This window comes from Girardinichthys multiradiatus, chromosome 15, assembly GCF_021462225.1.
Source record: "Girardinichthys multiradiatus isolate DD_20200921_A chromosome 15, DD_fGirMul_XY1, whole genome shotgun sequence".
Lineage (NCBI taxonomy): Eukaryota > Metazoa > Chordata > Actinopteri > Cyprinodontiformes > Goodeidae > Girardinichthys > Girardinichthys multiradiatus.
Window position 1 is genome coordinate 32,778,456 of NC_061808.1, and position 22,029 is coordinate 32,800,484.

The window sequence follows — 22,029 nt, forward strand, 5'->3', positions numbered from 1 at the left end:
AAACTGACTCGGTGTCTTTCCTTACCTCTGACTTGATTAAATAATACTTACCAGTTAGCTAACGCGCCTCTGCAGCATCTAGTGGACATCGGGGGCAGTTCCACTGGATAGGCAGACCGGGGTGGTGGTCCCCCTATTCAAAAAGGGGGACCATAGAGTGTGTTCCAACTATAAGTGTGTCACAATCTTAAGCCTCCCTGGTAAGGTCTATTCGAGGTTTCTGGAGAGGAGGGTCCGTCGGACCTCGGATTCAGGAAGAGCAGTGTTGTTTTGGTCCAGGCCATGGCACACTGGACTAGCTGTACACCCTCAGCAGGGTCCTGGAGGGTACATGGGAGTCCACCCAACCAGTCTACATGTGCTTTGTGGACTTCTAGAAGGCATTCGACCGTGTCCCTCGGGGAATCCTGTGGGGGGTACTTCGGGAGTATGGGGTACCAGGCCCTTTGACACGGGCTGTTAGGTCCCTGTATGACTGGTATCAGAGCTTGGTCCGCATTGCCGGCAGTAAGTCGGACTCGTTTCCAGCGAGGGTTGGACTCCGCCACCGATTCCTTTTACAACTTTTAGGGACAAACTCTCTAGGTGCAGCCAAGGTGTTGATGGGATCCGTTTTGGTGGCCTTCGGATTGTGCCTCTGCTTTTTGCAGATAATGTGGTCCTATTTGCTTCATCAGCTCGTGATCTACAGCTCTCGCCGGAGCAGTTCGCAGCCAAGTGTGAAGCAGCTAGGGTGAGAATCAGTGCCTCCAAGTCCGAGGTCATGGTCTTGAGCCGGAAAAGGCCTGCCTCAAGTGGAGGAGTTCAAGTATCCTGGGATCTTGTTCATGAATGATGGAAAAATGGAGTGTGAGATCAATAGACAAATGGGTTCTGCGTCCGGATGGATGGATGGATGGATGGATTGATTATGTAGAATCTGGAAAAATAGACACTTCCCCAAGCTGGAACAGCCATTTTCTCATCATTAATAGAGAAGAATAAGAATAATCCTATTTTCTTTTTAGTGCAGTTGCTAAACTTATGCAGAGTCACAACTCTGTTGAGCCATCCATTACCCCAGATCTAAGCAGTAATGACTTAATATTAGCTTAATATTAGCTTCATCTATACCTTCAACTTGTATGTTAGACCCAATCCCAACCAAATTATTTAAGGAGGTGTTCCCTTTGGTTACCAGCCACATTCTAGATTTTATTAATCTATCCTTAGTAAATGGATATGTACCAAAGGCTTTTAAGGTAGCTGAAATTAAACCTTTAATTTACTAAATTACAGACCTATAATTACAAACCTATATCCAATCTTAATAGTTGCTAATAAAGTGTGTGAGCATTTACACAATAATGGTCTGTTTGAAGAGTTTCAGTCAGGTTTCAGGGCTCATCCTAGCAAAGAGACATCACTAGTAAAAGTCACTAATGATATTCTTATGGCCTCAGATAATGGACTTGTGTCTGTACTTGTTCTATTTGTCTGACAGATTCCAGTTTGTTCATGTAAATGATAAATCATCTTCAAACATCAGGGTTAACTGTGGAGTACCACAGGGTTCAGTTTTTGGGCCAGTTCTCTTTACTATATATATGCTTCCAATAGGTAAGATTATCTATACATCTTCACTGTTATGCTAATGACGCTCAACTTTATTTATCTATAATTTTAGTGAGACCACCCAGTTAGATGGACTACAGGCATGTCTAGAAGACATTAAAACTTGAAAGACTTTAAATGTTCTGCTTCAGCAGACGTTGTCTTCTTTGGACCAGAATCTTTGAAAAAAGAAACTGCTTAGTCAGTCAATTAATATGGACGTCATTAAAATGACCTCTGGTAATACAATAAAAAAAAAAAAAACTTGGTGTTATTTTTGATCAGGAAATGTCATTTAAATCCCATATTAAACAAGTCTCTAGAATTTCCTTCTTTCACCTCTGGAATATTGCCAACATTAGAAATATCCTATCCAGGATTGACGCTGAAAAAATAGTCCATGCAGTTGTTACTTCAAGGCTGGACTTTTGTAATTCTTTACTGTCAGGATATCCACAAAAATGCAGTTAAAAGCCTTCAGCTGATCTAGAAAGAGTTCTGATGAAAATGAAAAAGAGAGATAATATTTCACCTATTTTAGCTTCCCTTCAGTGGCTCCCTGTTAAAAATTTTACTTCTCACATAAAAAGCCCTTAATGATCAAGCTCCATCATATATCAGAGATCTGATTGTTCCCTATGTTCCTAACATAGCACTTCGTTCTCAGACTGCAGGTTTACAGGCGGTTCCTAGAGTCTCTAGAAGTAGAATGGGAGGCAGATCCTTTAGTTATCAGGCTCCTCTCCCGTGGAACCAGCTCCCAGTTTTAGTCCGTGAGGTACCTTTTAAGGCTAGACTTAACACTTTCCTTTTTGATAAAGAGTGGCTTAGGTTATCCTGAGCTATCACTGTAGTTATGCTGCTATAGGCTTAGACTGCTGGAGGACATAATGACCACTTTCACTCTCTCTTCTACATTATCATACTACTCTCCAATTTTGCATTTTTTGCTGTTATTTCAGCTTTTAACTCTATGTTCTCTCTGTGTGTTTTTCTCTTTCTAGAAGCTACAGCTTTCTGGCTCTGTGTTTAGCTATGGCACCTTCCTGGTAGGGGACATCAGCTGAGCTGCTGCTGCCAACAACTTAATGCTCACCTTCTACAGATGATACACTTGGGCCCGTCTTTCAGTGTTTAACCCTGTCTCTCCTAAAAATAGCTACTGTGACTAACTGTATGTGCTCTCTTTCATACTTTAGACTTGAGAACTGGCTCAGAGTTTATCTGCTTTGCTGTCTTTCTCTCCTAGATGAAGCCACCAAAGAAGCTATAACCATTAATGATTTACTTTTCTTTCCTACAGAAAGTACTACTGAATTAGTGCTTGTGTTCCTTTTTTGTCTGCTTTGTTCTCTCAAACGCACACTGAACCTGGCTCTGCTGGAGGTTTCTTCCTGTTAAAAGGGAGTTTTTCCTCACCACTGTGGCAACATGCATCCTCAGTATGAGAGATTGCTGCATAGTTACAAAACATGCAAGCAACTGTGTGTTTGTGTGTTTGCAGGGACAAGGTGGGGGTCGATGCCACAGGTGTGTGCTGTCTACCGTGGGACTGCTTAACAGGTAAGTTGATCCTGTCTTAGCGTGGAGTCGGGGAATTCGGTGTGGGTACAGGGCTCGGTGTTGCCTGCTATGTTGCTCTTATGCGTGGTTGCTGGGGTGCCATCATGCAGGGCCGTTGCCTTGCCATCGCAGCACACTCTGTGGTGGGGGGGCAGGATGCTGCGGAGGTGCTTGGAGAGGGGGCTGTGTGCAGGGCTCGAGCTGTGTGGATGTGTCTTCAGCTTTTTGGGGGTGTAGCTTTCTTGTGGGAGTGTGCCCTTGTGGGGAGGGGAATCTTGGCATTTGTGTTTGGGGCATGTGTTCGATATCTATATCTCAGGCCCTGTGGGGACGGGTCGTGTAGTTCGGGTTCAGGCTGTGCCAGCTTAGTCTGGACTGGTGGCTCGGGCAGTCTGTCTGTCTCCCCCCCGAAATAAAGGAGACCACCTCCTGGGTCCCGTTGCCTCTCTGTCATATCAGTACTTGGACCTTGGATTATAGTGTGTATGGGCAGTGCGAGTGAGTCTATAACCTCCATTCTTGTATGTCTTTATGTTGGGTGTGTGGTTGTGAGTGTTTGTATGTGTAAGCCTGAGGGTGGGAATATGTGATGGTGACTGTGTGTGCCTGTTTATTATGTCGTGTTGGGTCTTGGGCTACTTCCTTTCATGTCTCAGCTTGTGCCCCATCAAATGTGGGGCCTATTTGCTCCCTGCCACAATCCCAGCGGGTGGCTGGTGTCTCTACCTGCTGGTGCGTTGGTGGTAATCTTTGCCCGGGGCTGGGTGCTCGGGTGTGTACTAGCTCACTCCCAGTGACTTCTTGGAGGGGCCTGGGCCCCCTGTGTCTGATGGGCCTCCTTTGGCAGGTTGTGTGCACTCGGCCTAGAGTCCCTGGGTCCATTTGCTGGATCCGTCAACCGGTGGGGTCTGTGGGCTTATTGCTGCAGCTCCTTGGGTGTTTTGCACTTTTCTTAATGTTGTTAGTGTTATATGTGTGTTTGCTGTTTGTCCCTGTTTTTTTTTTTCCTTCTTTCCAACTTTCGTTTGGCAGGTGTAGAACCAGGCTTCTAGGGTGCTGTATTGTATGCTCTTCATCCTCTCCTCTATTCTTATGCCCTCTTCCTTTTAACATTTTGCACCACCTCTCTCCCGTTGTCTTTTTTTCATTTTTTTCACTTCATTAGAAATAGCTATATATATATATCTCAAGGGGAGCGTTATAACAAAAGCTGTAATTGTTAAGACTTGAGCAACGTAGGACCCCAGAATGCAGATTAGCAGGCAGCATGACGGTAAGTGCAAAATATATTTAATAACAAAAAACTCACTCACAGTAGGTGACGGAAAAAACAGACATGGGCAGGTTGGCAAGACAGGCTTGGCATGATGAACAGGTGACATGAACTGAACAACAAGACATGATCTGATAAATGTTTCCGCAATGTGTAAACAGAACAGGTGTGTATAAATGAAGTGTGAACCAGGTCCAGGTGAAGCAAGACAGATTAACTAGGTGCAGGTGAACCGAATAAAGTTGATTAACAGAGAACACAATGTGACAGGAGCAAAACATGGCTTGAACAGAATGCAAATCCATGGAAACAAACTAATAGAACTATAACTAGAAAAACATGAAACAAAAACATGAAGAGGAAAATTATAAACAGAAGCATGATTCAAAACTTGAGCTGTGAAGAACATATAAAGAAAAAACCTGAAACCTGAAACCAAAAACCAAACAACCCCATATCATAACAGTAATGCTCCATTTGTTAAAGTAAATATGTTGGGCTTCTTATTGGCACTTAGACAACAACTCTTAAGTGCTACTCTGCTGGACGGGACATGTTTAAAAAAACACTTTGTAAAAAAAACCAAGAAAAAACAAATATGGAAGCTTGGCTGCTCACGTGATCTCTAAACACAAGTGCAGTAACAAAAGGAAAATAAAACAAAGATGTCCACAAAACAGCCAGCTCTATAATGTGTAGAAGCAAGGCAGAAAAAACAGAAGCACGTATTTAAAAAACAGACTTTCCATGCCACTGCTTCTGCAGCTCCGGAAGCAGTGGCAACTGAAGGGATTCAGACACACATACTCTTTGACTAATTGTTCATCACTGCTCTCTGATGAGAGATAGTTACAAACATCTCATTGGACAGCAATTACAAGCATCTCATTGGACAGCAATTATGATGGTGTAAAAGAGGTCGGTGAGGAGTTTCCAAAAGGTTCTAGCATAGGGACTCGTGGCAAACAGCAATAACTACTGATGTACTGACCGTCTGCAAGTATTGAATGAAAGTTTTGCAATGCCCTGAAATGCCATGTTTTTGATGTCTTTCTGAAATGATATTAGATGGATGTTCTGTTATGTTGTTTCTATGTCTGATATATGTTTTTAATGTTTAGGTCATGGACATACAAGTGACTGTGAACAACACTGATATTCTGACTGACTTACATCCATGCTATGAAACTCTTAATTTCAGTTACAAAATAACCACAACTCCCTCTGTTGTATGTGTAATGTTATATGGTTTTCTTATGCTATTATCTGTTGTAACAGTATGTGGAAACCTCCTTGTAGTAATCTCAATCATTTATTTTGAACAGCTGCAAACACCCACAAACACTCTCATTCTGTCTCTAGCTGTGGCTGACCTTCTTGTTGGGATATTAGTATTTCCTTTCAGCATGGCTTTCTCTCTCAGTTCTTGTACCTATTATGAGAGTTTATTTTGCAAGGTCCGAGACAGCTTTGATATATTGTTTAGCACATGCTCTATTATGCACCTGTGCTGTATTTCAGTTGACAGGCATTACGCAGTATGCCAGCCTCTAACCTATAGTTCTAAAATCAGCCGTCACGTTGTTGTCATCATGATCGCTGTGAGCTGGGGTGTTTCTGCTCTCATTGGAATTGGTGTGATAATTCCTAAATTAAAAAATGAACCATGTTTGGAAACCTGTTTTATTGATGTTCTGATGGCAAACACTATTGGACCAATATTATCATTTTACCTTCCAGTGGTCCTAATGCTTTGCATCTACCTGAAGATCTTTGTTGTTGCACAGAGACAGGCACGGAGCATCCAAACCAGGACTAAGTCTGGATCAAGTGCCAGTAAGATAGAAAGAAAAGCCACTAAAACTCTAGCTATTGTTCTCGGAGCTTTTCTGTTTTGTTGGACTCCTTTCTTCCTTTGCATCACATTTCTGCCATTTACCAGTAATTCAGTACCAATTTCTGTGATTGAAACACTAAACTGGCTAGCTCTATCCAATTCAATGCTTAATCCGTTTATTTATGCTTTCTTTTACTCCTGGTTCAGGTCAGCCTTTAAAACTATTGCTTCTGGGAAAATATTACAAGGGGATTTTGCTAACTTGAGACTGCATTAAATAAATGTATCAATATATGAGCTGTACAGATTTATTTTTTTAAATGACATACATTAACTGTGAATGTGACCACATTCTAATATACAAGACTTTAAGCATTTCAGTCATGTTTCACTAAAAAATTGTGTGCAGATTTAACTAAACAAAACACAGATCTGGTGTGTGTGTTGACATATTTTTTAACAATGAACATTAGTTAAAATACAGTGAACAAAAGTTCAAGCTGGTCTACTGTTTAAGCATGGAACAAATATTTGTTTGGCAGGTAGCCATGACACCTTTAATGCTAGAGCATGATAAAATGGCATACTGTTTAGAATAAAATAGCTATTGATGTATTTATTGCAATATTGAAACAGCAACATGAAAAATACGGTTTTGACAATAATACAAAAACATAATAAAATTACACGATTTTCCTATAAGCCTGTGTGTTGAATCCTTTTTTTTAAACAATAAATAATATTGCTTTAATTTTAATTCAGTTCTTTTAAATCAAGATGTTTCTATCATGTGACTCATTTAATATTTAGATGAGATATCCATTGTTTATTTTCATCCTGCAGACTACACCAGGGGACTTCATTTGAATTCTATGGAGTTTTGGATAAGGACAAGTTTTTCGAGCGTGCAAAGGAGGGAAAATATGAAAGACAAAAGTAGATTTTTTTTTCTACCATTTGGAAAAGACAAAGTCAGTAACTCACCATATTACAGACAATGTACAATATGCAGTGAAAGAAAATTTATTTTTATGGATTTTAAATTTAAGCAGCAGCCAGTCTTTGTGTCCAAGATATTCTTATGGCCTCAGATAATGGACTTGTGTCTTTACTTGTCCTCTTAGATCTCAGTGCTACATTTGATACAGTTGATCATAATATTCTCTTACAAAGGCTGGAATATGCTGTAGGGATCAGGGAAACAGCGCTCGGCTGGTTAAAATCTCATCTGTCTGACAGATTCCAGTTTGTTCATGTAAATGATAAATCATCTTTAAACTCCAGGGTTAATTATGGAGTACCACAGGGTTCAGCACTTGGGCCAATTCTCTTTATTATATGTATGCTTCCAATAGGTTAAATTATCAGGCAGCATAGGATACATTTTCACTGTTACGCTGATGATACTCAGCTTTACTTATCCATAAATCCTGATGAACCCAACCAGTTAGACTACAACCATGTCTTGAAGACATAAAAACTTGGATGACCTTTCATTTTTTTGCTTCTAAATTCAGACAAGACAGAAGTGGTTGTCTTTGGACTGGAGTCTTTAAAAAAGAAACTGCTTAGTCAATCACTTAACCTGGATGGCATTAAATTGACCTCCGGTAATAAAGCAAAAAACCTCGGTGTTACTTTTGACCAGGACATGTCATTTAAATCCCATATTAAGCAGGTTTCTAGGATTTCCTTCTTTCACCTCCGGAACATTGCCAAAATTAGAACTATCCTGTCCAGGAGTGACGCTTAAAAACTAGTTCATGCATTTGTTTCTTCAAGGCTCAACTATTGTAATTCTTTACTATCAGGATGTTCCACAAAATGCAGTTAAAACCTTTCAGCTGATTCAGAATGTTGCAGCAAGAGTTCTGATGAAAATTAAAAAGAGAGATCCTATTTCTCCTATTTTAGCTTCACTTCACTGGCTCCCTGTTAAATCCAGAATAGAATTTAAAATTCTCCTCCTCACATGTAAAGCCCTTAATGATCTAGCTCCATCATACATCAGAGATCTGATGGTTCCATATGTTCCTATCAGAGCACTTCGTTCTCAGACTGCAGGTTTACTAGTGGTTCCTAGAGTCTCTAGAAGTAGAATGGGAGGCAGATCTTTTAGTTATCAGGCTCCTCTCCTGTGGAACCAGCTCCCAGTTTTAGTCTGAGGCAGACACCCAGTCTACTTTTAAGGCTATGCTTAAAACTTTCCTTTTTGATAAAGCTTATAGTTAGGGCGGCTTAGGTTATCCTGAGCTATCTTCCTTATTTTTTTACCTCCGCTCTCCTCCCTCCCTGTTGGATGGAGTAAGGGGGAGTCAGGTTTAGCCTAAACCGGCTCAGTTATGGTTGATTTGCAAACACACCCTTCATTTCTGCTACCTGTATGACCCCTTCTCTTTTCCAATGGTTATAATCAATCTGACAGAGAGAGGTATCCCAATGGTTGTGGTTTTTAGTATAACAATGGCCATCAGTGGGCTCTAGATGGACAAACTTTATCTGTTTATTATTTTACTTAGTGCCCCTACACGTGGCCCGTTCTGGGGTGGCCGGGCTCTAGCACTCGGTGGTTTGACCGGGCCTCCCCGGCGGCCCCGCGCCGTTCCGGACCCTTTGTGGGGTGCCTTGAGACGACATTGTCGTAAATTAGCGCTATATAGATAAATAAACTGAACTGAAACTATCTCTGTAGTTATGCTGCTATAGGCTTAGGCTGCTGGAGGACATAATGACCACTTTCACCCTCTTCGCTACATTCTCACACTACTCTGCAATTTTGTATTATTTGCGGTTATTTCAGTTTTTAACTTGTTGTTCTCTCTCTTTTCTCTTCCTAGAAGCTACACCTGGCCTGACTCTGTGTATACCTGTGACACCTTTCTGGAGAGGGGCATTGTCCAAGCTTCCGCTGGCAACAACTTAATGCTCACCTTCTACCGATGATCCACATGGCCCTGTCTTTCAGTGTTTAACCCTTTCTCTCTCCTAGATATAGCAATTGACTGAGCTTTTACTGCAACTAATTATATGTGCTCTCTTTCAGACTCTATCCTTGAAAACTGGCTCAAAGTTTATCTGTTCTTTCTTTCTAGATGAAACGACTAAAGCAGCTACATCCATTAACATTTACTTTTCCTTACCATAGAAAGGACTCCTGGATCAGTGCTTCTGTGTTCTTTTTGTGTCTCTGCTGTGTTCTCTCAAACCCCCAGTCAGTTGTGGCAGATGGCCGCTCACACTGAGCCTGGTTCTGCAGGAGGTTTCTTCCTGTTAAAAGGGAGTGTTTCCTCTCCACTGTCGCTACATGCATGCTCAGTATGAGGAATTGCTGCAAAGTCAACGCCAGTGACTGTCCACTGTCGCTACATGCTAATTCAGGAGGAGTGACTGCCACAAATCTTTTACTCAATGCAATCTGCTGGGTTTCCTTAGATAGAAAAACTTTTTACCCAATTTGAATAAATAACTGAATCTGACTGCACTGCTCAATAGTTAGGATTAATTGGAATGTATGTACCTGACTTTTGTGAAGTGCCTTGAGACAACGTGTAGTGAATTGGCGCTATATAAATAAACTGAATTGAAACTGAAGATAGATTTCTTTGGACAATAAATCTAATCTAATCTAAGCCGTTGTGCCCACGACCATTGTCAGTGTGTGCATGGACATAGATGTCTTAGTGATTGTTTGCTTATTAAAAGGCGGTAAGGAGTTCCCAGGACTCTACATCCCATGACTGCCATCAAACCACTACCTCATTCTCCCCCAACTCCCCAGGCTCTAGGACTACTTTGATGCTAGAATTTGAGGAGCACGTTTTGGCTGTAATTTGTAGCTTTTTCATGTAGCATTTTGACTTCTGTTTTTGTATGTTTTTTAAATTATTATTACATGCATGCTTGGTATGAGTGATTGCTGCAAAGTTACAAACAATGGAAGCGATTGTCCACTGTCACAACATGCTCATCCAGGGCCCCGTTTCAGAAACCGGGGTTAACAAGATCTGAGTACAAAGCAGAAACTGAGTAGATTTGCTTTCTGAGTAGATTTGCTTGGCTGTGTGATACTCTACGTTTTCGTTTTCAGAACAGATGATAACAATTGGCTTAATTAAGTCTGAGTCCAGTTAGCCCTGAGTTAAGCATGAGTATGGGCATATAAGAAGCCCTCATCAGTGGAAGGCAGATGACATGATTCACCTAGACAACAGGAGGAAATAAGAAGCCTCGAAGCGTGTATTTCTTGTTGAGAGAATTAAAAATACTGATGGCATATGTAGTTCTTTACTATAGGTTTTCTGTGCATTAATAGCATTTTAACGCTGTATGTAATATAGAAACAAAACAAAGACAGCAAAATGTAACAAAATAAAAGAGAATAAAGTGCATTTGAAATAAAAAAATTAAAATGAAAATATCACCAACTTTAGCATTAAATCACCGTTAATACAACGCCGTGATGGTAAACAACAATTAAGTGGAAACATTAACCAAATAGTGTGCAGACATTTTGTTGCGCCACTCATTGTTTCGCCCTCGAGCAAGGAGCACACTGTGACCATCATCCTCTTATGCAGCGTGCCTCGGCATTGCAGGCAGATCACATGCAGTGCCGCACCCCCTGCCACTATGACAATTGATGAAGACAAACAGTGAGCAACGAGCATGTATGCTCGTACTCATGTTTGTTTTCCATGTTAAATAGCCTATTATAACATAATTTAAAATTAAATTTAATTGAAAACGCAGCATTATAAGCAAACAATTGGTATAAAATGTCCAGATTATGTGGGACTACGGAAGCAGCTGATGGGTACCTGAAGTCCAAGCAGCATGCGGCTCGGGTGGTTGCTGACACAAAAACTCGGCCGTGGGAGGAGTTCGGAGAGGCCATGGAAAATGACTTCCGTATGGCTTCGGGGTGATTCCGGTCCACCATCAGCAGCATCTCAGGGGGGAAGAGGTACACCACCAACAATGTTTACAGTGGGGAGGGTGTGCTGTTGACCTCAACAAGGGACGTTGTGGGTCGGTGGGTGGAGTACTTGGAAGACCTCTTCAATCCCACCGGCACGTCTTCCACTGAGGAAGTGGAGCCTGGTTGGGGCGGGCTCTCCAATCTCTGGTGCTGAGGTCACTGAGGTGATTAAAAAGCTCCTCAGGGGTAATGCCCCTGGGGTGGATGAGATTTGCCTGGAGTTAGTTAAGGCTCTGGATGTTATAGGGGTGTGTTAGCTAACGCGCCTCTGCAGTATCTAGTGGACATCGGGGGCAGTTCCACTGGACTGGCAGACCAGGGTGGTGGTCCCCCTATTCACAAAGGGGGACCATAGAGTGTGTTCCAACTATAGGTGTGTCACAATCTTAAGCCTCCCTGGTAAGGTCTATTCGGGGGTTCTGGAGAGGAGGGTCCGTCGGACCTCGGATTCAGGAAGAGCGGTGTTGTTTTGGTCCTGGCCGTGGAACACTGGACCAGCTGTACACCCTCAGCAGGGTCCTGGAGGGTGCATGGGAGTCCACCAAACCAGTCTACATTTATTTTTAGTGCAGTTGCTAAACTTATGCAGAGTCACAACTCTGTTGAGCCATCCATTACCCCAGATCTAAGCAGTAATGACTTAATGGGATTTTTCTTAAATAAAATTGATTCTATTCAAAATAAAATCATTGGCATAGTCCTGAACATGATTACTTCACCCTCAGTAAGTGAGACAACTTTGGAGGAAAATGCACAACCTGATCTGTGTTAGGACTGCTTTGATCCAGTGGAGCTTCCTGAGTTATCAAAAATATCAGCTTTATATAAACCTTCAGCTTGTATGTTAGACCCAATCCCAACCAAATTATTTAAGGAGGTGTTCCCTTTGGTTACCAGCCCCATTCTAGATTTTATTAATCCATCCTTAGTAAATGGATATGTACGAAAGGCTTTTAAGGAAGCTGAAATTAAACCTTTACTTAAGAAACCTAATTTAGATGATTTACTAAATTACAGACCTAAAATTTACAGACATATATCCAATCTTAATAGTTGCTAATAAAGTGTGTGAGCATTTACACAATAATGGTCTGTTTGAAGGGTTTCAGTCAGGTTTCAGGGCTCATCATAGAGAGACATCACTAGTAAAAGTCACTAATGATATTCTTATGGTCTCAGATAATGGACTTGTGTCTGTACTTGTTCTGTTAGATCTCAGTGATACATTTCATATAGTTGATCACAATATTCTCTTACAAAGACTGGATCGTGCTATAGGGATCAACGGAACAGCACTGGGCTGGTTTAAATCTTATTTGTCTGACAGATTCCAGTTTGTTCATGTACATGATAAATCATCTTCAAACATCAGGGTTAATTGTGGAGTACCACAGGGTTCAGTTTTTGGGCCAGTTCTCTTTACTATATATATGCTTCCAATAGGTAAAATTATCTATACATCTTCACTGTTATGCTAATGACACTCAACTTTATTTATCTATAATCTTAGTGAGCCCACCCAGTTAGATGGACTACAGGCATGTCTAGAAGACATTAAAACTTGAAAGACTTTAAATGTTCTGCTTCAACAGACGTTGTCTTCTTTGGACCAGAATCTTTGAACAAGAAACTGCTTAGTCAATCAATTAATATGGACGTCATTAAAATGACCTCTGGTAATACAGTACAAAAAAAAAAACTTGGTGTTATTTTTGATCAGGAATATTTAATTCCCATATTAAACAAGTCTCTGGAATTTCCTTCTTTCACCTCTGGAATATTGCCACAATTAGAAATATCCTATCCAGGATTGACGCTGAAAAAATAGTCCATGCAGTTGTTACTTCAAGGCTGGACTATTGTAATTCTTTACTGTCAGGATAGACTTAACACTTTCCTTTTTGATAAAGAGTGGCTTAGGTTATCCTGAGCTATCACTGTAGTTATGCTGCTATAGGCTTAGACTGCTGGAGGACATAATGACCATTTTCACTCTTTCTTCTACATTATCATACTACTCTCCAATTTTGTATTTTTTGCTGTTATTTCAGCTTTTGACTCTATGTTCTTTCTGTGTGTTTTTCTCTTTCTAGAAGTTACAGCTTTCTGGCTCTGTGTTTAGCTATGGCACCTTCCTGGAAGGGGACATTGGCTGAGCTGCTGCTGCAACTTAATGCTCACCTTCTACAGATGATACACCATTAATGATTTACTTTTCTTTCCTACAGAAAGTACCACTGAATTAGTGCTTGTGTTCCTTTTTTGTCTGCTTTGTTCTCTCAAACGCATACTGAACCTGGCTCTGCTGGAGGTTTCTTCCTGTTAAAAGGGAGTTTTTCCTCTCCACTGTCACTACATGCATCCTCAGTATGAGAGATTGCTGCATAGTTACAAAACATGCAAGCAACTGTCCACTGTCACTACGTGCTCATATAGGGCCCAGTTTCAAAAAGCGGAGGTAACATGCTCAGAGTAGAAAGCATAAATTCTGAGTAGACTCCGGCTCTGTGATTCTCAGGGTTTTTGGTTTCCAACAGGTGGTAACAATTTAGTCACTCAATCCGAGTCCTGTTAACCCTGAGTTAAGCATGAGCACAAGCATATAAGAAACCCTTTTCAATGAAATTCAGATAACACGATTTACCATGGCAACAGGAGGAAATAAGAAGCCTTTGAAGTGTGAATTTCTTGTGGATGGAATTAGAAATATTAATGACCACATATGGAAAGCTATACTTTTGCTCCTGCAAAAGAGTGAGATTTAGCGTAGCAGAGAATTGCTGACCAAGAAAATGTGTAAATTTGATTTGATGGATAATTAAAGTTGTATTTTCCACATTACACTTATTCAACGTCCAAAAAAAAAGTTTGTGTATCTTGACCTAGGAGTATAGAGTGTGTGGGTAAGGTGACCACTTGGTGGGGAGTTAGTTGTATTAATAAGTTGTTTCATGACCTTTTTGGCTTCACACGGAAAAATGTCACGGCAGCTAAGCGTCCGAAGATTCTTCAAAAAGCCCAATAACAATGACGGTGTAGATAAAAGGTGAAAAAAGAGGGACCTATGTACCAACAGATGAAGAACAAGTAATCAGCCCTCTGTAACTACAGAGTGAGCAAGCTGCAGCAAAGGTTTTAGGCCAGAGTACAGAGTTCATTAGTAGCAGGAGTTCTTGTTGAGGAGGAAGGATGGAAAAATTTTCTTGGACGTGTAAAAAAGTCAGTATAAGAAACAGATTTGTACGAAGATATTTTATTTTATGTCTTAAGTGCAATTGTTAGTAGTTACTGAGAACACAGTTTGTATTTTTTGTCATTGCGGATAAAAAGTGATATGTATTCATCTAGTCGATGTGAATTCTCTGTTCAGCTCGTCCGAACTAAATATTAATCTGAATAAATGAAAATAAATGCTACTTAATGTTTTACATCATTTAAAAAAATCATGTGACGGGTTATATAGATTATGACAGTTTCTGACACTTTCCTTGTCCCAGATCTCAGCTACAAAATAGGCCAATACCAAGGTTAGTGCAATAAACCTTCTACCAAGCAGGGTTGGTTCACGGACAATGTTGCAGGGGTAACTTGACACAGGGTAATGGCTTTTTGAAACCAAATACCCAGGGTATCCACATACTTACCCCATGGAGAAGCTAGCGTTGCATTGGTGGCAATGTGTGTTTGTGTGTTTGCAGGGACAAGGTGGGGGTCGTTGCCCCCTGGTGTGTGCTGTCTACCGTGGGACTGCTTAACAGGTAAGTTGATCCTGTCTTAGTGTGGGATCGGGGAATTCAGTGTGGGTACAGGGCTCGGTGTTGCCTGCTATGTTGCTCTTATGTGTGGTGGCTGGGGTGCCATCATGTAGGGCCATTGCCTTGCCATCGCAGCACACTGTGTGGTGGGGGGGCAGGATGCTGCGGAGGTGCTTGGAGAGGGGGCTGTGTGCAGGGTTCGAGCTGTGTGGATGTGTCTTCAGCTTTTTGGGGGTGTAGCTTTCTTGTGGGAGTGTGCCCTTGTGGGGAGGGGATTCATGGCATTTGTGTTTGGGAGCATGTGTTCGATATCTATATCTCAGGCCCTGTGGGGTCGGGCCGTGTAGTTCAGGTTCAGGCTGTGCCGGCTTAGTCTGGACTGGTGGCTCGGGCAGTCTGTCTGTCTCACCCCCAAAATAAAGGAGACCACCTCCTGGGCCCAGTTGCCTCTCTGTCATATCAGTACTTGGACCTTGGATTATAGTGTGTATGGGCAGTGCGAGTGAGTCTATAACCTCCATTCTTGGATGTCTTTATGTTGGGTCTGTGGGTGTGAGTGTTTGTATGTGTAAGCCTGAGGGTGGGAATATGTGATGGTGACTGTGTGTGCCTGTTTATTATGTCGTGTTGAGTCTTGGGCTACTTCCTTTCTTGTATCAGCTTGCGCCCCATCAAATGTGTGGCCAATTTGCTCCCTGCCACACTACCTGCATGCGGCTGGTGTCTCTACCTGTTGGTGGTTCTCTGTGCCCGGGGCTGGGTGCTTGGGTGTGTACTAGCTCATTCCCAGTGACTTCTTGGAGGGACCTGGGCCGCCTGTTGCTGATGGGCATCTGTTGGCGGGTTGTGTGCACTTGGCCTAGAGTCTCTGGGTCCATTTCCTGGATCCGTCAACCGGTGGGGTCTGTGGGCTTGTTGCTGCAGCTCCTTGGGTGTTTTGCACTTTTGTTAATGTTGTTAGTGTTATATGTGTTTGCTGTTTGTCCCTGTTTTTTTTTCCTTCTTTCCCGCCTTCTTTTGGCAGGTGTAGAACCAGGCTTCTAGGGTGCTTCTAGGCTCTTCAACCTCTCCTCTATTCTTATGCCCTCTTCCTTTTAACATTTTGCACCACCTCTCTCCCGTTGTCTTTTTTAAATTTTTTTCACTTCATTAGAAATATATATATATATATATATATATTTATATATATATATATATATATATATATATATATATTTATATATACATTGCTCAAAAAAATAAAGGGAAAACTCAACACAATATAGCTCCTAACTTCTGTGAAATCAAACTGTCCACTTAGGAAGCAACACTGATTGACAATCAATTTCACATGCTGTTGTGCAAATAAAATAGACAACAGGAGGAAGTCTTTGGCGATTAGCAAGACACACTCAATAAAAGAGAGGTTCTGCAGGTTGGGACCACAGACCACTTCTCAGTACCTATGCTTTCTGGATGATGTTTTGGTCACTTTTGATTGTTGGTGGTGCTTTCACACTCGTGGTAGCATGAGACGGACTCTACAACCCACACAAGTGGCTCAAGTAGTGCAGCTCATCCAGGATGGCACATCAATGTGAGCTGTGGCAAGAAGGTTTGTTGTGTCTGTCAGCGTAGTGTCCAGAGCCTGGAGGCGCTACCAGGAGACAGGCCAGTACACCAGGAGACGTGGAGGAGGCCGTAGGAGGGCAACAACCCAGCAGCAGGACCGCTACGTCCGCCTTTGTGCAAGGAGGAACAGGAGGAGCACTGCCAGAGCCCTGCAAAATGACCTCCAGCAGGCCACTAATGTGCATGTGTCTACACAAACGGTTAGAAACCGACTCCATGAGGATGGTATGAGGGCCCAACGTCCACAAATGGGGGTTGTGCTCACAGCCCAACACCGTGCAGGACGCTTGGCAGTTGCCAGAGAACGCCAGGATTGGCAAATTTGCCAATGGCGCCCTGTGCTCTTCACAGATGATAGCAGGTTCACACTGAGCACATGTGACAGATGTGGCAGAGTCTGGAGACACCGTGGAGAGCGATCCGCTGCCTGCAATATCCTTCAGCATGACTGCTTTGGCAGTGGGTCAATAATGGTGTGGGGTGGCATTTCTTTGGATGGCCGCACAGCCCTCCATGTGCTCACCAGAGGTAGCCTGACTGCCATTAGGTACCGAGATGAGATCCTCAGACCCCTTGTGAGACCATATGCTGGTCCAGTTGGCCCTGTGTTCCTCCTAATGCAGGACAATGCTAGACCTCATGTGGCTGGAGTGTGTCAGCAGTTCCTGCAAGATGAAGGCATTGAAGCCATGGACTGGCCCGCCCATTCCCTAGACCTGAATCCGATTGAGCACATCTGGGACATCATGTCTCACTCCATCCACCAACGTCACGTTGCACCACAGACTGTCCAGGAGTTGGCGGATGCTTTAGTCCAGGTCTGGGAGGAGATCCCTCAGGAGAACATCCGCCGTCTCATCAGGAGCATGCCCAGGCGTTGCAGGGAGGTCATACAGGCACGTGGAGGCCACAAAAAATACTGAGCCTCATTTTGCCTTGTTTTAAGGACATTACATCAAAGTTGGATCAGCCTGTAGTGTGTTTTACCACTTTAATTTTGTGTGTGACTCCAAATCCAGGCCTCTATTGGTTAATACATTTGATTTCCATTGATGATTTTTGTGTGATTTTGTTGTCAGCACATTCAACTTTGTACAGAACAAGTATTCAATGAGAATATTTTATTCATTCAGATCTAGGATGTGTTACTTGAGTGTTCCCTTTATTCTTTTGAGCAGTGTATATATATATATATCTCAAGTGGAGCATTATAACAAAAGCTGTAATGCTCCATTTGTGAAAGTAAATATGTTGGGCTTCTTATTGGCACTTGGACAACAACTCTAAGTGCTACTCTGCCGGAGAGGACATGTTTAAAAAAACACTTTGTAAAAAAACCCAAGAAAAAACAAATATGGAAGCTTGGCTGCTCACGTGATCTCTAAACACAAGTGCAGTAACAAAAGGAAAATAAAACAAAGATGTCCACAAAACAGCCAGCTCTATAATGTGTAGAAGCAAGGCAGAAAAAACAGAAGCACGTATTTAAAAAACAGCCTTTCCATGCCACTGCTTCTGCAGCTCCGGAAGCAGTGGCAACTGAAGGGATTCAGACACACATACTCTTTGACTAATTGTTCATCACTGCTCTCTGATGAGAGATAGTTACAAACATCTCATTGGACAGCAATTACAAGCATCTCATTGGACAGCAATTATGATGGTGTAAAAGAGGTCGGTGAGGAGTTTCCAAAAGGTTCTAGCATAGGGACTCGTGGCAAACAGCAATAACTACTGATGTACTGACCGTCTGCAAGTGTTGAATGAAAGTTTTGCAATGCCCTGAAATGCCATGTTTTTGATGTCTTTCTGAAATGATATTAGATGGATGTTCTGTTATGTTGTTTCTATGTCTGATATATGTTTTTAATGTTTAGGTCATGGACATACAAGTGACTGTGAACAACACTGATATTCTGACTGACTTACATCCATGCTATGAAACTCTTAATTTCAGTTACAAAATAACCACAACTCCCTCTGTTGTATGTGTAATGTTATATGGTTTTCTTATGCTATTATCTGTTGTAACAGTATGTGGAAACCTCCTTGTAGTAATCTCAATCATTTATTTTGAACAGCTGCAAACACCCACAAACACTCTCATTCTGTCTCTAGCTGTGGCTGACCTTCTTGTAGGGATATTAGTATTTCCTTTCAGCATGGCCTTCTCTCTCAGTTCTTGTACCTATTATGAGAGTTTATTTTGCAAGGTCCGAGAGAGCTTTGATATATTGTTTAGCACATGCTCTATTATGCACCTGTGCTGTATTTCAGTTGACAGGTATTACGCAGTATGCCAGCCTCTAACCTATAGTTCTAAAATCAGCCGTCACGTTGCTGTCATCATGATCGCTGTGAGCTGGGGTGTTTCTGCTCTCATTGGAATTGGTGTGATAATTCCTAAATTAAAAAATGAACCATGTTTGGAAACCTGTTTTATTGATGTTCTTATGGCAAACACTATTGGACCAATATTATCATTTTACCTTCCAGTGGTCCTAATGCTTTGCATCTACCTGAAGATCTTTGTTGTTGCACAGAGACAGGCACGGAGCATCCAAACCAGGACTAAGTCTGGATCAAGTGCCAGTAAGATAGAAAGAAAAGCCACTAAAACTCTAGCTATTGTTCTCGGAGCTTTTCTGTTTTGTTGGACTCCTTTCTTCCTTTGCATCACATTTCTGCCATTTACCAGTAATTCAGTACCAGTTTCTGTGATTGAAACACTAAACTGGCTAACTTTATCCAATTCGATGCTTAATCCATTTATTTATGCTTTCTTTTACTCATGGTTCAGGTCAGCCTTTAAAACTATTGCTTCTGGGAAAATATTACAAGGCAATCTTTCTAACTTGAGACTGCATTGAATAAATATATTAGGGGGTGGGGTGTTTTGAAAGACAAAAGTAGATTTAATTTTACCAGGGGGGAAAGACAATGTCAAGAGGTCACCATATTGCAGACAATGTGCAAAATGCAGTGAAAGAAAATTGATGTTTATGGATTTTATATTTAAGTGGCAGCCAGTCTTTGTATCCAAGATAGATTTCCTTTGGAGAATAAAGTTAATCTGATCGAAGCAGTTGTACCCAACTTCACTGTCAATGTGTGCATGGACATAGAGGTCTTAGTGATTGTTTGCTTATTAAAAGGTGGGAGGGGGTTCCTATGGAAGCAAAGGGGTACAAATATTCAAATTAAAATGTATTAATAAAATTCTTTTTCATTTTCAAAATGAACCTTCCTTTTTCTGACTCAAATAAAATTAAAAATAAATCATTCAAACTGCCTTTTCATTTTCCTCTTCAAGACTGCTCAAATTGTAAAATAATTAAAATGATGAATAAAATAACGTTTAACATTTAATTTTCTTAACATATCTTAGCAAAAAGTGACCAAAATTCATTTTGAAATGTCAAATTTGAAAATCAAAATGTATTAACAGAAATGCTTTTTCTTTTTAAAGTCATAGCTGCCTTTTTTGACTCATAAATGAAATTGCTAATAGATCTTTTAAACTGCATTTTAATTTTCTTCATCAAGACTGCTCATTGTGCAACACAACTAAAGAAATAACTAAGAAGAAAATGCAGTTTTGTTTTCATGCCCGCGCCCGCAAAAAGTGTTTTATAAATCAATTTGACTTCGCAATTACGAGCAGCGCAGAATAGTGACTTAAGTGGCAACTCTTCTTCTCCTGCCCCAGACAGCACCATTATGCATCTTGTCCGTTAGGTGGTGGACACTGCACGTAACTTGGCGTTCCCTCATATCATCGCACGAGCCTTGTGTTTGCGGCTGATTTTGTGAGAAGAATTCTTCCGACAGTGCCATACCAGCTCAAAAAAATAAAAGGAACACTCAAATAACACATCCTAGATCTGAATGAATGAAATATTCTCATTGAATACTTTGTTCTGTACAAATTTGAATGTGTTGACAACAAAATCCCACAAAACTCATCAATAGAAATCACATTTATTGACCAATGGAGACCTGGATTTGGAGTCACACAAAATTAAAGTGGAAAAACACACTACAGGCTGATCCAACTTTGATGTAATGTCCTTAAAACAAGTCAAAATGAGGCTCAGTATTGTGTGTGGCCTCCACGTGTCTGTATGACCTCCCTACAACGCCTGGGCATGCTCCTGATGAGACGGTGGATATTCTCTTGAGGGATCTCCTCCCAGACCTGGACTAAAGCATCCACCAACTCCTGGACAGTCTGTGGTGCAACGTGACGTTGGTGGATGGAGCAAGACATGATGTCCCAGATGTGCTCAATGGGATTCAGGTCTGGGGAACGGGCAGACCAGTCCATAGCTTCAATGTCTTCATCTTGCAGGAACTGCTGACACACTCCAGCCACATGAGGTCTAGCATTGTCCTGCATTAGGAGGAACCCAGGGCCAACCGCACCAGCATATGGTCTCACAAGGGGTCTGAGGATCTCATCTCGGTACCTAATGGCAGTCAGGCTACCTCTGGTGAGCACATGGAGGGCTGTGCGGCCATCCAAAGAAATGCCACCCCACACCATTATTGACCCACTGCCACACCGGTCATGCTGAAGGATGTTTCAGGCAGCAGATTGCTCTCCACGGTGTCTCCAGACTCTGCCACGTCTGTCACATGTGCTCAGTGTGAACCTGCTTTCATCTGTGAAGAGCACAGGGCGCCAGTGGCAAATATGCCAATCCTGGCGTTCTCTGGCAAATGCCAAGCATCCTGCACGGTGTTGGGCTGTGAGCACAACCCCCATTTGTGGACGTCAAGCCCTCATACCATCCTCTTGGAGTCGATTTCTAACCGTTTGTGCAGACACATGCACATTAGTGGCCTGCTGGAGGTCATTTTGCAGGGCTCTGGCAGTGCTCCTCCTGTTCCTCCTTGCACAAAGGCGGAGGTAGCGGTCCTGCTGCTGGGTTGTTGCCCTCCTACGGCCTCCTCCACGTCTCCTGGTGTACTGGCCTGTCTCCTGGTAGCGCCTCCAGGCTCTGGACACTATGCTGACAGACACAACAAACCTTCTTGCCACAGCTCACATTGATGTGCCATTCTGGATGAGCTGCACTACTTGAGCCACTTGTGTGGGTTGTAGAGTCCGTCTCATGCTACCACGAGTGTGAAAGTATGGATGACCAATCCTGACAAAATTAAAAATAAAAGCAGAAATATATATGTTTTGTTTTTCCTTTTCCTTAGACATGCATTTTTATCAAGAAATGTAAATATTTTCTTTTTCCTTTTCCTTACACATGCCTTTGTTCTTTTTACATTTCCTTGTCTCTCTTTTTCCTTTACCGTATGCATTTCTGCTTCATTATGCAAATGAGGAGGGCTGCCTTCTTCTCTCCAGCTCCTCTACTATTGGTCAATAAACAGAAAGGAGGAGGATCCATGTGCAGGCCGA

The 22,029-nt window shown here is 42.0% G+C and overlaps 2 protein-coding genes across 2 annotated transcripts; both read left to right on the forward strand.

Annotated features, from left to right (window-relative positions):
* Positions 1–5,553: 5,553 nt before the first annotated feature.
* LOC124881483 (trace amine-associated receptor 1-like) lies at positions 5,554–6,543 on the forward strand. Its single transcript, XM_047387058.1, has one exon. It carries the CDS (start codon positions 5,554–5,556, stop codon positions 6,541–6,543), a length of 990 nt encoding a protein of 329 aa, XP_047243014.1.
* Positions 6,544–18,490: 11,947 nt separating this feature from the next.
* Positions 18,491–19,480, forward strand: LOC124882547 (trace amine-associated receptor 1-like). Its single transcript, XM_047388992.1, has one exon. It carries the CDS (start codon positions 18,491–18,493, stop codon positions 19,478–19,480), a length of 990 nt encoding a protein of 329 aa, XP_047244948.1.
* The last annotated feature ends 2,549 nt before the right edge of the window (positions 19,481–22,029 follow it).